This window comes from Malurus melanocephalus, unplaced genomic scaffold, assembly GCF_030028575.1.
Source record: "Malurus melanocephalus ecotype Western Australia unplaced genomic scaffold, MMel_1.1 scaffold_188, whole genome shotgun sequence".
In the NCBI taxonomy this organism is placed as follows: Eukaryota; Metazoa; Chordata; class Aves; order Passeriformes; family Maluridae; genus Malurus; species Malurus melanocephalus.
The window spans coordinates 528,132-542,988 of NW_026623420.1; the positions used below are offsets into that span (position 1 = coordinate 528,132).

The window sequence follows — 14,857 nt, forward strand, 5'->3', positions numbered from 1 at the left end:
CCGGGAGAGGTGAGTGCGCCGGGCCCGCCCTGCGCGGGGCCCTGCAGGCCGAGCGCCCCGCCGGGCACCCCCGGGAGGCTCCCGCGGCCGGCGCTCGCTCAGCTTCCCTTCTCTCGGCAGCGACTGCGCGGAGGAGAAGGGTCCCGCCAAGGGGGACTCGGGTGCGGAGTACGCCATGCGAGCCCGCAAGAGGAAAGCTGATGTGGCCACGGTGAGTGCGGGCCCGGCCCGGTGCCCGCGGGCCAGCTCCCGCCCCGCCGCCGGGCTGGGCCCCCGCGCCCTCGCCGCCTTTGTTGGGGGTGCGGGGCCCACGCGGTGGCGGGGCCGGCTGGGCCGGGGGCTTCGGGCTCCAGGGCTCTGCTCCTGAGGGACCAGGCGCGTGTCACAGCGGCCAACAGCTGCTCCTCCCGCGGTTTGTACTCCGGAAATTATATGTCGCTTTTTATAGTTCTTACAGGATCCTGATGAAGAAATCGCCAAAATGGAGTTGACTAGAAAAAAGCAGTGTGAGAAACAGGTAATTGAATTGGCATTACGTGTAAATATTGTAATCTTACCTAACCCTGCTCTTACTTTGCAGTACCTCATTACTAGTGTGAACGTGGTGAAGCAGATGTGCAGCTGCCACATGTTGCATAGCAGTGGCTAAAGGGTACAATTGGTTGGTCATAGAGTGTGCAGAACAATTCAGTTCACATATATGGTTTTGGAGCCTTTGCAAGAGACAAGGCCTATGTTGGTCTGAGCCATTATGTTAATGCTGAAGTATATTCAGCTGCCCTGAGGTTACAAGGGTGCACCTGGCAAGCCTTTAGACCAACTCTACCCTGACTTCTCTAGAGAGTTGCAAAGTGCAGTCATGTGCTTATATGCCCTGTACATGTGCTCCTGATGCTTGCTGGCCAAWGCACGAGACACTTAAGCATGCAGACAGAATCATCTCTTAAAGGTGGTTCTCCTTGCAGTCATGTCTCTACTTCTGTATTATCTGGGAAAAAGATTCCTCTCTTCTATCATCAGCTCCTTTCCATTGACATTCCCATAGGACAGACTAAGGAGGGAGTTCCTGATTAGAACTTGGAAGTGTGTGCTAGGTGCAAATGGCATAGTAAAATAGGCATTGTTTCTCTACAGAATGAAGGAATAATATCTGTAAGGTCACTCTACCTGTGAAAATTGGTCCTGCAGTGAAGGCTTGTAGTGACCATTGCCAGTTTTCTTTGCAAGACATTTAAAATGAGCTGAGTTACCAAGTCAAGACTAGTTTTAATGGTGTCCTCTAGTTCCCTTTGCATCCTTCCCATGTTCTTGAAAATGGAGATGCTTTTGGTATCTTTGTTGGAGGCCGTGTTGGTGTGTCATTGAAAGCAGAGTGCTTTTGTACCTTGAGATGCCCACTCCAAGTAAAACAGAGTAGCCTGTTCAAATGGTGTTTTGGAACAGGTTCATTACCCTCCTTTTCTGCCCTGAGCACACACACACGTGCCCAGTCACTGTCACTATGTCTCCWGCCTGTCAGTGCACACGCAGGGTGATGCTGGGGTTGCAGAAGTCGTGGTCAGGGTGTGCAGCCTGTCCTCATTTGGTARGCGAGGCTGTGCATAATGTGGCACATCTAACCCGAAGTGGCAGCTGGAAGTTCTAAGACTGAAGTGCTTCCATAACAGATGGGCATCATTGTTTGGAATGGCCTCTGCTTGTTGCAACTGCGTACACTAGTTATCAGTCAACATATTAAGCAGGGCTCAAATGGTGAGCATTTAATGAGGGGATCTCTCCTTCCCTTCTGTCTTTCTTTTGCACAGTATATTAAACTAATTCCTCACTTCTGACAAGGAAGAGCTGCCTGTCCTTCACTGCAGCTTTCTCCTTCAGYGGAAGATTCATTCTGTTTAAACAGAGCGAGGCCTTCTTGTGCATGTTTATTGCATAATAACAAGRTGTTGTTAGGAAGTCTCAACAGAGACCCAATTTTACTGTCTTTGAGAAAGGTAGTGGAAGGAAGCTTAAAGTATCTTTTGCATATGTTGGTCTTCAACTTTGAAAGCCCATAAAGACTTCCAATTTTGTCTTCTTTGTGCTCTTGGCCTGGTAGCCATTCAGTGTTACTTCAGGAATGATAGGTAAACTAACATTTAGATAATTTAGGCAGTAGGCACCAAAAATCTTTACTTGAGAATTTTTTGAGGCAATCAWAGGATGCTGGTGGAATTTGACCCTTTCATTCTATAAACAATAAATAGTACTGTGCCTGTGTATCTTCCCCTACATAGAGAAGGWTTTTTTGTTGTGACAAAGTAGCCAGATTGTTCCAGATCTGGTTAAAAATGCTAACATTTGGCTGCACAGCAGCAGCTCTTCAGTCTATGGTGTGACACAAGCTATTCTCTGATATAAATTGCCATGGACCACTAATKAGAATATGTTTACGGTTCCAGCAGCAGTATAGCAGGCTGGAATGATAGCCAGGGCGACAGTTACTCTGTGGAGACACGACAATTCTAAAATGCAAGCAGCTATAAATCCACTGCAGCCTATASCACATGACTTCTACATTAAATAAATTGTTTACTGACACTAGTTTATCCACAAGGCAAAATATCATAGTCACATCCCACTTTATGACATCTTCATAGTCAATTCATTAGTTTGCTTCTGTGGAACATAAGGCCCCAGTTCTTAATTAGGATGCCGTTACCCTTTATGTGATGAAAGGGTGGCTATATCATCAGGTCTGTGACAGCAGAATATTGCATAAATTCTGTGTTTGATTTTGGAGAACTGGCACTGCTGTAATTCTGCTAGCAATTCTCATACTAATTCTGGCTGCTTTCTGTGGATGAATACACTTCCAAGGCTCCGTGTAAAAGAAAAATCATCTAACTAGATTAATCTGCAGTTGTGATACAATTGCATGGTCACCTCCATATAAACTAGCTGAKGTTTTCAGGTGTAAAGTGGAGCAAACTTTTACAGAGTAGTTTTGATCAGTTCCTCACTAGACATTTTCCAGAATCTGATTTTAGCATTGTTAGAGTGTTCCACCTGAGTGTTTTTAAAATATCCTCCAAAAAGTTTATTTGAATAGATTATCTTTGGAAGATTCAATTTTAAAACACAAAGCCTACAAAAAAAGGAGTGTAAACATACCCATGTTGAGAGCCTGACTTGGTCCTAATGTGAGTCAGGACAATATTTAGACTCTTATTTAAAAGAAGAAGCTCCTGTACTATCCCAATAGGATTAGAACAACTTAATGCAAGTTGTTGTTTTCTCTCCTATTTATTAAATCTGGAATTCCCTTACAGTAAAGAAAAATGCAGTACCTCAAACTAATGCATGCTGTRAGTGAAAAATGGCTAGAATTATAGGTCTTGCTRTTTCTGGTAGGCARACTAAGGCTGTGACCTTGGTRCAAGGTGCTGCTTTTAGTGTGAGACAAACAGGCTTGTTCCCCTGCTGTTGATYTCCATGCTGAAAATTCTCTGATGTTGCTGTTTGCAGTTCTGGGTCATCTCCTTATCTCCTGCTGCCCTGGGTCTGAAGAAGTTCATTCTGGTGGCTGCTAGCTTACACTGAGGTGCACATGTGTCTCAGCAGCTTATATTTTTAGGTGTTGCTTCTTCACTGATGGCCCTGCCTGGCCTGTAACCAATAACCCCGGTGGTGATTACCTGTTCTGTTTTGGTCTGTATCCTGAAGGTTGTTCAAAAGGATGCATTTCTATGAATGTTTGATGTGTCAGTGAATGGTGACACACTGCAGAAAACTGAGACCTGGTAATGTTTGAGCTTTAAAAAAATCCTACCTGTGAACTCCTGGGTTTTCTCTGTTTGGAGCTGTATGGGGCTCTGATGGATTTAGCACCCACCTTCTGCCCTCTTGGTACCCCTTCTCCTGATGAGCCTTCTCATGTGCTTAGYTCAGTTTCTCCAGTCTGTCTTTTTCTAAAGTCTAGATAGAGATGTGCATCTCTGACTGATKGTTGCTGTATCTGGAATATTTCTCTGTGTGTCACCAAGCTTTCTTGCTGGACTCCATATGGGTTTGAAGAGGCAATTCTCCCCCTTGATTTTTTGCTTGCCTGCTGCTTCAGCTCCTGTTTGTCTCAGAAGCCCTGGACTGCAGTATTTCCTCTGGTAGGCTGCACAGATTCTGGGTCACATCTGTTGCTTTCTGACATGTCTCCACTTTTGGATTGGCTCTCTGCAAGCCCAGAGGAAGTTCTTCATGGTTTCCTTACACCCTCCCCACCTTMAACTGTTTCTTTTTTTAGTGGTGGCTCCTATTTCCTTACAGTTACAGTGTGAGGTAATGCAGTTGCTTGGTAGTGTTTCTTACTTTCAATTTAATGTCTTGCTAAATCTGCTTTAAAGACTCAAGAACCTGATTGATATGTTCATTCTCTCAACCGAAAGCTGTGCTGGAGTTATGGTGCTCCTTCACCTACACTAATTTTAATTCCTATCTCCTTCCCCAATGAGCTTCTTTCTTTTGAGGCCCCCCACATTAGTTTCCTTCTTGCCTTTTGCTTTTGGGGTTGCTCACATCTTTTCCTCGGTGTCTTGTTACGTAAGATTATGTAGTCAGGAGCTGTTTTGCCTTCTGTCAAAACACCTAAGAGACCCTTTACCTTTGATTTCTGTTTCCTTAGAGAAAATTGAGGGTAGTAAAATCTCTAGTAACTGCTGCATGGAGTATGTGAGGTGTCTGCTTTGTTTGAGAACTTTGTGGAGAGATTCTCTGGTCCTCCAGAAGCTGCTGGTGTAGTAGGCACCTTTAAATAGATATTATATAATCTACTGCTTTTCTGTTTGCTGATTAACTGATAAGACAGCACTTCTCCAAAGGCTGCTGGCAGCTGGGCTTGCTGTGYGGTTTGTAGAACAAAGTGTGACTAAAGTCTAGTTTTGAGGGAGGACAAAAATTAACTTCAGCCAATGCTGATGTGACATTCAAACTTTCAGTCTAATTTTTAAGATAAAGATACTGCTCCCTCTTTGTGCCTCCTCCCCGCCCAAATGAAATCCTGGCATTGCCTGGTATGTAGCTGTTATATTTGCATGTAGAACTCCCAAGAAGAAAAAAAGACTGATCTGTGTGTCGGTAACTCCAAGTGCAAAGCTCTCTTAGCTGTGAGAGAACTGTGAAATGTGGTTTTTGTTTCATCAAGTCAGTGGTTTCTGTTTCTTRAACTGGTGCAGAAGGGAGCCATTTTGCTGGAAAGTGATGTCACATGTAGGAAAGATGGCAAAAATCAGTTGTGGAAGCTTTTGAGCAAGAGGCAGAGTTTCACATAGAGTGTTTTACTTGATGGTGCCTAATGATTCTTCTAAACTTGCTTCTAATTATTTTGTTAGCACATCAGCAATCTTATTAGGGACCTCTGTCCTTTTAGTGGTGCAGAACKGATCAATTTGCAGCAAGATGGCTGACTTCAGTGTTAAGTAAAAATGCCAAATTTTGATTTGTTTGGGCATGATAACACAGTGCTGGCTTTGTATTCTTTTGCAAATAAGGTAGTATTTTCCTGGGGAGCTGTGTGAAGGGTACAAGGTCCTGTTGAAGAGTTAGATGGTAGAGGTGTAAATCTAGACTTAAGTTCTGATCCAGATAAAAGCTGAAAGAACGTGACAGGTGAAGTTTTGGATATCTGACTTTGCAGACCATGGCAGAAATCTGTATATGAAATTATCAGCTTGATAGTTTCGTGGCAATTTGTTAAYATGTACTTGCTTTATTCTGRAARTTGGATCAKATATGCTTTRTTTTTTTATCTTAACTCTGCTACAYGAATGAGTGCAAAATTCTRCAAACTACTSTTTTACTGTGTTWATTGTCTGAGATGCTTTGCATGAAACCATGGCTTCAGGCATGTTATCTGCATATTCCTTACCAGAAATTCTGACCTCATGTTTGGATCTTTGAGTTCCATCTGCTTGTTCTTTACCTGAGGACAAGTATGTGTTCAGTAGAAACAAAACACAGCATGAGAATGGGTGATTGTGACTTGGGTATCCTTCCATGAAACAGTTATGGTCCCTCAAAAGGAGAACAGGCTTAATATTCTTCAGCTTTACTACCAAGCTTACTCCACTGTGCAAATAAGCAACACCCCCTGTACTCAGCACAGGTGAGGCCATACCTGCAGTGCTGTGTTCAGTTCTGAGCTCCCCAGTAGAAGAGATTTGAACATACTGGAAAGAGTGCAGCAAAGGTCCATTAAGATAACTCAGGAACCAGAGCAACTTTCCTATGAGGAAAGGCTGAGGAAGCTGGGGTGTTTAGGCTGGRGAAAAGGTTTGTGGAGATCACTTGTATAAATATTTGAAGGCAGGRTATAAAGAAGATGGAGCCAGGCTCTTTTCAGTGATGGGACAAGRGGAGATGGACATAAACTAAAGCACAGGAGGTTCCCTCTGAMCATCATGAAACACTTCTTACTGTGAGGGCAGTGAAGCACTGGCACWGGTTGCCCATTGTTGTGGAGTCTCCATCCATGGAGATACTCAAAAGCCTKCTGGMCATGGTCCTGGGCAGGTGGCTCTTGGTGGCCCTTTGTGAGCAGGGAGGTTGACAAAATGACCTGGGGGTGCCTTGCAGCCTCTACCATTCTGTGATTCTGTGCCGTTTAGAGAGATAACATATTGGTGAGAAACTGTGACAAAAGTGATTGTTTTCTATCTACAGCTGAAATGATTACTTAAAAATGCACGGTGTAACATGTCCTGTTTCATTCAATAGATGTCCTGGAATAACATTCACGAGAATGCCCACATGCTGATTCCCACTCCGGATAAAGATGATGATGGTCCCGTTAGTGTTGATTACTCGCGCTTTATCCATCTGAGCGTTGTTCCCACCAGAGCTACTCCACTGCCAGCCCTRGGGTGAGTGTGCTGGGCTGCTGCTGCTGCTCTGCCTGCTCTTGTCTGATCATCCAAGACTAAACATTGATCTCTCTTAGCTGGGCAAACAGGGATGATGTATGGAAAAACATGATCAAAAAAGAAGAGACTTACGTGAGGGATAAATTCTACATGCAAAGGCACCCTCAGCTGCAGCCTAAAATGAGAGCCATCCTTCTAGACTGGCTAATGGAGGTAAGCTTTTCTGTGCTTGTGAGTGTTTCAAGTGTGCTTTGGTTGAAGTGCACTAATAACTGTCATGAGTGCACTTCAGGAGCATGTTTAGCTCCAGATACTTGTCTTCATCTTAAATTTTGTCAATGAATGGCACCAAACTTAAAGAATATATGATGTATTGAGCTGATGATTTGCAAACTGAAAATATATTCTATTATTCATCTAGATTGATAAGGATAATAAGAAATCTGTCCCTTACACAGRGTAAGATTTTTAAGGTCACACTGCAGAAAAAGGCTGAACAAATAATTATGGAAGTCACTGTAAGAAAGAAGGTGTGGTAGTTTAGAGATCAGATCCATCTCATGGCCTTATCTGTTTTTGTCATATAGAATGTACTACAACTTCTCTCATGCCTGAGTCTTTTTCTGTTTGGATACTTGGTGACATAATCCCTGTTCTTAATTTTCAAGTACTTGTGAGAATTTTCTCTTTTGAGGTGTTGGAATGATACGTCTTTGCATAAAATGAGGAACTGATGTTCTGACATTGTTGGAACATGTGCATGCATTTCCTAAAAGGGTTTTAACTCTGATGTATTTTTTTCTTGGAAGTTTCTGTAATGACAGTCATCTTGTGTCAAAAGAATCTGTTTAACTCGTACTCTTGGTTAACACATTACTTCACAATAGCAGTGAAGTAGAAAGCTGATTAAAATTTTATGTCTTTTTCAAGCTTTTATTTTTTAAAACCTATATAGCATCTAGTTTTGGCTGTTTAACACTATTCTTGACCTTTGTACTCTCTTTTCTCTCCAGGTTTGTGAAGCTTACAAACTTCATAGAGAAACTTTTTATTTAGCACAAGATTTCTTTGATCGGTTTATGGCAACACAACAGGATGTTGTAAAAACACTATTGCAGCTTATTGGTGTCACTTCTCTATTCATAGCAGCAAAGCTTGAGGTAAGTATCTCCAGCTTTACTTACACATAAAAATGTGAATTGTTATACAGCACATTTATTTTGTGCTGGACATATTGGAAAAGCTTCATGGAGCTAGTTGCTATGATTTTTTTCAGCTGGGAGACAGAAAAAAAAAATCCTCTTTTTTTTCCAGCACTCCTGGAAGTGGGTAAAATTGTTTTAGAAGTGGGTAAAATTATACTGTGATGTTAGCTAGTTTTCTCATTAGAATAAACCTAAAGTTTTAATTTCAGTTGYTTAATGAATTTTTGGCTGGCTGCTGTATACACAGACTACTTGTTGCAATTCTGTAGTCAGTAGAGTATCTGCTACATGAYAGTCTGAGCTATTATTTCCTGGAACAGTTTGAACTACTAAAATACACAGTGCTTTTTATGTTCTTGGTCAGTTAAGAGAGCTGCTCTTCAGCCTGTTTTTAAGCAAGAGATAAAAGTGTTTYCTTGAGGATTTTTAAAAATACCTTRGTGTCTATTATGATCACAGTGGACCTGTAGCCAAACAATGTAGGTTTTTACTGATCCATCCAAAGTGAAYGTTGAAGGCTGTGATGAACAATAAAATCTGTGTCTATTAAAGGCAGAGAACGCCAGGATTTATGAAGAGGAGGTGATCTCTTTCCCCCTTCCTTGTTCCCTTTTGAAAGGCTGAAGCAGTGGTTGTTCTTTTTATTTAATTTTGTTGTAGCAACATGAAGCTAGTTGCAACCTAGTCCACAAATTAAATACTTGATCTCCTATCTTTCAGGAAATTTATCCACCAAAATTGCACCAGTTTGCCTATGTTACAGATGGAGCCTGTACAGAAGATGAAATCATCAGTATGGAATTGATCATTGTGAAGGTAATATTTAAAAGTGGAATTARTTTTTAAAAATGTAGAGCATCATCAGACTAAAAGCAGAGAAGCAGAGCACCTCGGTTAATCTCATGTGGTGTTAAAGGCACAGTTTCTTTTGCTAATTGGAAGGCAGGSTTTTCTCTAGGTAACAAGTGACCTAAAGCACATCCACCAGTATGTGTGTATATTAACAAAAGTATGTTCCCTGACCTATCAGCAGGAAGAGCTACAGGAGAGTATTTAATTTGCATGTTTCAAAGATGCCTTAATCACCTGGGATTAGAGCTTCTGATTGTTAAACCATCTTGTGTGGCTTCAGATAGGAACTTAAATTGGCACTGAAGTYTTGTGTATGTCTACTCTTTCAGGCTCTTAATTGGAACTTAAATCCACTGACAGTTGTATCGTGGCTAAACATTTACCTGCAAGTTGCATATTTAAATGAGCTTTATGAGGTAATGCTGCCACAATATCCACAGCAGATATTTGTACAAATAACAGAGGTAAGTCTGACTTACTTCAAGTGCTGTTTCACCTGGAAAAGTGCTATTGTGTCAGGCTAAAGCATCTATTGATCTATTGTCTTGTAGCTCTTGGATCTCTGTGTGCTGGATATTGGCTGCTTGGAATATACATATGGAATACTTGCAGCTTCTGCTTTGTATCACTTCTCTTCATCTGAATTGATGCAGAAAGTTTCAGGTATTGGCATTTTAAGTCTTGTGTGTTGACAAATGTTGTGTCTCCATTCAGGCAGATCAGCACGTGTCTTGTGTTGCAGGTTATGAATTCTGTGAGATAGARGAATGTGTGAAATGGATGGTCCCGTTTGCCATGGCTCTAAGGGAAGTAGGAAGCTCCAAACTCAAACACTTTAGCGGGATAGCTCCTGAAGATTTGCACAATATACAGACGCACATAAACAGCTTTGATTTGCTGGTATGTATGAGCATAACAAAGACAAAAACATGTCTGTAAGATCTCTGAAGTCTTGTTTCTTTGGTTAGAAAATACAGTAAACTGAAGTGAAGCATTAACAGATTAAAACTGAGTGTATTTAGATTATAAAAGACATAAGGGTTGTATTCCAGATCAGAATTCTTGAGGCAAAGACTTTGGACTGGCTTGTTCAGTGTTTACTTTAAAAAGGTGATTGTGCCTTCAGCCACTTATCTTAAACAGGATATAATTACCCTAGAAATTAGGAGCATTTTTCTACCCTTTGGGATGCTTCAAATACCATGTGTTAGACCTTTCTCTCTAGGAAATACTGCTAATGCAGTCTTGTCTGATCAAGAGAAAAATCAAGATTGATCACTTGAGACTGATCTTGTGGAACTGTTACATGACAGTGGTTGTTGAGAAGCAGTGGAGCAAGAGTGGTTTTTAGTGTGAGAAACTTGCAGAGGATCAAAATCTTGTTCAACAAATAGTAGTTTAAACTCTTGGGGTTGTTTTTTTCCTTTTAGGTTATTGAATTGCAGGTAGAAGTTGAAATTCTTCTGTTCAGTTGTTCCTGAATTTTGATTTCTTGAAGTGGTCGTGTCTTATTRATTAATGCTAATCATCAGATTTTGGAAGTGATTTCTGAAGTGAATACTGATGTCTTGGAGTTGTATTACAAGATAACAAGTGACTATTATGTACTAWGTGATTTATCCGTTACTGTTAGGAGGGAGATGCATTTCCAGATTAGCAATCTGTTAGATTAAAAAACATTGAATTATATTGATTTGTTACATAGACACACCAAAGTAAAGATTTTTTTTCATGTGCTTTCAGGACAGAGCTCAAGCAAAACAAGCCATATTGGCTGAGCAAAATAGGACTTCACCTTTCCCCACTGGTGTCCTTACACCACCACAAAGTAGTAAGAAACTSTCTTCGGGACTGCAATCAATATGACTTTAGCAATTGTTGATGGACAATTTTGCTGAAGTGCCTGTTCTGCTGGTTTTAGCTCCTGCTCCATTACAGAAATGCTGCCAGTGAAGTTCATAAGCTTTCATGGAATCTGAAAAGGAAGCCTTACTTTCATGTGACAGAAGTTTTTTTTCTATTTGAAATAGTTTTATTGAATGTTAAAATAWTTTAAAGAAATGGATCAAGTACACCAGCCACTTGAAAGAACACCGAAGTGTGCTCCAGATGCTGCTAYGGAGGGTGATGCTTGATCAACTGTTCAGAAAAAGGGCTTGAAGTTTAGATTAGTTACTGTGCCTGTTTGTCCTTTGGATAATTTGCAGATTTGTCCCTTGTTGACAAACAGGCAGGAAGTACTGTGGAAGACAACATTTCAAAGCCKCTTTTTCGAATGGTTGGCTTACAACTTGATGCCTTTTAAAAAACTCTTTATTGTAAAAGCTGCTATGTCTCTGTGTATTCATTTTTAATAAAAATGCTGTCTAAGACAGCTGGTTTATGTATATTTCTATATTTCTTTTAACTATGATCCGTTGAGATTTTTTCAGACTGTGGCCATTAGTAAGTGTGGGAGTTGGGGATGAATAGGGTAGTAACAATTGCTTTATTTATTTACCACTATTGGCTTATCCATTGAAACTTCTTTTTTTTGGATACTAAGATAAAATTGTCATGTTGGGCTACTTGGGTTTCCTCTAGCCAGGTACAGAGGCTAGGGWGGGGATAATTAACATGACAACTATATGGGARATCCTTCCATAAYGCTCTCTGTAATGATCAGCTTMCTGGGAAATTCTTGAATCCTTAGRTGGTGGTTAGTGAGAGGTGATCAGTAGGAAAAGTCTACCTCTTCTTAAATAATCATTTAAACTTTGGGGTTTTGGCATAGTRTTTGACAATTATTTGTGTGCAGAGTTGAATTCTGGAGAGGTTTATGCCTTTTTGCAGGAAAGTCTTTGATCTTTGCAATTTTTGAGAATCTCAGAGGTGCTAGTAGGGCATCTGCTGGAAACTCATGGTTCTGGAGAAGAGGAGAACACAGAAATAAATGGTTGCTTGTTTTTTGCATGTTGTTTGGTGCTTGCTTGGAAGGACTGTTCAATAACACTGAAAACTTGTGAGACTACCAGGGTTCATCTTGTCCTGCTGCAGATAACTTAAATATTACACTTAATATTTCAGGAAGCTCCTACTCTGTTTTTGGTTAGGTTTTTTTAAACATTAGTTCCCAGCAAGACTGCTTTTTATTACTTTTTAAAGTTATTCTGCCTTTTTCTCTTCCCTGACCCAGTATTTTGATAAATGTTAAAGCTTTAAYGCAATAAAAATGCCTCTGGTAATCAATGGTAAGCAAGTTCTTTGGTGCTACTGGCTTTTTCTCCTTGCAATAAATGGTTGTAAGTTCTGTGCTAACAAAAGTGTAAATGTGAGCTGAACAAGTTTGCTGGTGCCARTTCAGAGAGGTTTTAATTTCTGAGAGAATTGCATGTCCCAGACAAAGGGGATGTAATGTTTCATGATTATTGAARTATTTGTCTAGACACATTTGGGTGCTTTGTCCTGCAGTGTAGAACACAAAATGGGAGTGGGTTGGGGAACTAATCCTCCTGAAAGGTAGTCTTGGGCTTAATTCCTAAATCACCAGGCAAGATTCATTGCTTATCCTTTTGCTGTTTAGTTTCAGATCTTAGTCCCTTTCAGATGTTTCACAAAAAAAAAAAAAAAATCCATTTGTTTAAATTTTTAACTGGCTTCTTAAAAATTGGGATTGCATTTAACTGTTCAAGAAAATATTCTATAATAGTATTACAATAGGGTAAACTCTTAACTTTAAGTTTCAGTCTTGCATAGATATGAATCATAGTTAATGTAGGTGTTCCATGTGTTTTCTGGGCTAGGTGGGAAACTGGGATCTGGGATACAGATAGGTGCACCTATGAATGAACCTTGYTCAGATAACAGGCCTCTCTCCAAATTTAAACTAATTCAAATAGTTGTCCTGCTAATTTTATTACTCTTTTTCTGAAAGRTCAGCCTCCTTTATTCTGATGGAAAGCAGTCTGTTTGAAGCGTGGAGATCATGGCTTTGCAGATTCCCAGGTAGGAATGCAGTTACGTGCCAGGGATGCAGCACTTCCCAGCTGGGGGTACTTCCTTGAGAGCTCTTTTCTTATTTTCTCATCTTTTATCTGATGTTTTAAGAATCTGTTTCTGGTTGTCTTGCAATATGCATGGATATTGTGTCTCTCTGGTGCYGTCTTTCTAGGGCAGCTAGAAAAAATTACTGGTTGTCACAAGCTGGAAAACCATTTCAGAGAGGACCAGTGCAGGTAATTTTAAGAGATATGTGTCTCTAGTAGCAAGAAAAAAAAAAGCCACCTCTAGGAGGGAGTGTCTCCCCTGTGGATCACATTCTCCTAAATTCTCATCCTTTCCCTGGGGGAAGCAAGGAGAGAAGCCTCCAGTGGTGAACAGCCCCAGGGTGATGCAGGAGGGACAGCACTGGGCAACCCTGAGAAAGCAATTTAGCTGTGCAGTGCTGCACACTCCTCAAYTGGAAACTGTCTCTCCTTAATAGCTGCAGACCAGCATAAAGCATGCTGCAGAGTAAATTGAATTTGCAGTAACCCAGGTGGTGCATGATTATCTTCTCCTTCTGAAAGGTTTGTCATAACAATGCATCAAACCCTCACCTTGGTCTGAAAGCTGGGGGCATCAAGGAACTGAACAACAGAAATGAATCCAGTGCTAATTTTGCATAAYTGCTACTATAAAATTGGAAGTTGGGGGTAGCTGTGGCTGAATTGAAAGGAATAACCCCAAATGAATGAGCTGAGGCTGCAGTTGTGAGCTGGGGCTTGGGGAGGAACAGTCCTGGTAAACAGAAAGGATGGAGGTATGGCAGTCCCCACTGAGTCAGCCAGATGCTCTGTTGTTGTAAAAGCTGTAGGTAGCTAACAGAAATAGATATTGGTATAAATAGTTCATAGAAATGGTTCTGCACAGCATGTCTGCCCTGCAGCAGGAGGGTGCTCTCTCTGTTTCTATCTCTAGGTCTCAGGTCCATCTCTTGGCTCTTGGGAATTACAGCACAAGGGGTTTCTTTATTCCATCCCTGCTTGCTCAAGGTGGAGGTGAGCCAGCTGATGGCAGCTGCAGGCCCTGCACACTCTCATGGGCTGGCTCAGGGCTCTCTGCACCCCTGGSTGCTGTTTCCTTCCCACACACTGCAGCAGCAGCAGCCTGAACCCAACACTCTTCCCTCRGCCATGCCATCTCCAAACCAGCTTTACAGTACAAAACACATTTGTCTCAAGTTTTGATTAGTTTACTATTGCCATAACTTATACAGAATCAAACATTTAACTAATACTGCAGAATATTGCAAGGCTTTGTGAGCTATCTCCTTTCAATCTCTTGAAATAATAAGTTTATGCTAAGCACAAACACAGTTTGTGTATGAAGATTTTTGTTTCTGTTTAAGGTGAATTTCACATTATAAAACGAAAGAAAGGTTTCTTTGTAGGCTGAATAAAACCAGGGATTTTAAAACTCTGCAGACTGGTGTGTTTGAAGGCAAATTAAATCAGATGGCTATCAAGGAAGGAAGGAAAACCTTTCTGATCCCAGGGGTTTTAGTCCTACAGATGCTGGCAACTCAGGGGAGCAGACTGTCTAGTGGAGCTGCAAATCTATGTGAAAACCAGGTTTGTTTTACCAAGCCAAACATGCTGTCGTGTAACTCATAGAGTAAGAAAGCAAGTGTGTTTTTATACTGCACTGATTTCTGGTGTTTCAGCRTGATGTTAATAATATTCAAGGAGGAAGAATACAAAATCCAAAATGTTTGCCTCAGGATATGTGTTTGCCTGGGATATAAGGAAAATTTATGTGCAGAGCTTCTTCCACCTGGTTCCTGTACTGTGACGTGCCCCAGTCCCTGCTCCTGGCATGGAGGGGAGCAGGTGCCTGACAAGACCTGTCTCTATTKGAGAGGAAAAGATTTCCTTTATCARCACATGCTCC

The 14,857-nt window shown here is 41.2% G+C and overlaps 1 protein-coding gene across 1 annotated transcript; it reads left to right on the top strand.

Moving 5' to 3' along the window:
- The first annotated feature begins 72 nt into the window (after positions 1–72).
- On the top strand, positions 73–12,177 carry CCNE1 (cyclin E1). Its single transcript, XM_057373169.1, has 10 exons — positions 73–211; positions 449–517; positions 6,745–6,890; positions 6,968–7,103; positions 7,904–8,050; positions 8,816–8,911; positions 9,277–9,411; positions 9,499–9,610; positions 9,690–9,847; positions 10,691–12,177. The coding sequence occupies exons 1-10, from the start codon at positions 176–178 to the stop codon at positions 10,811–10,813; spliced, it is 1,158 nt and encodes a 385-aa protein (XP_057229152.1). The 5' UTR covers positions 73–175; the 3' UTR covers positions 10,814–12,177.
- The last annotated feature ends 2,680 nt before the right edge of the window (positions 12,178–14,857 follow it).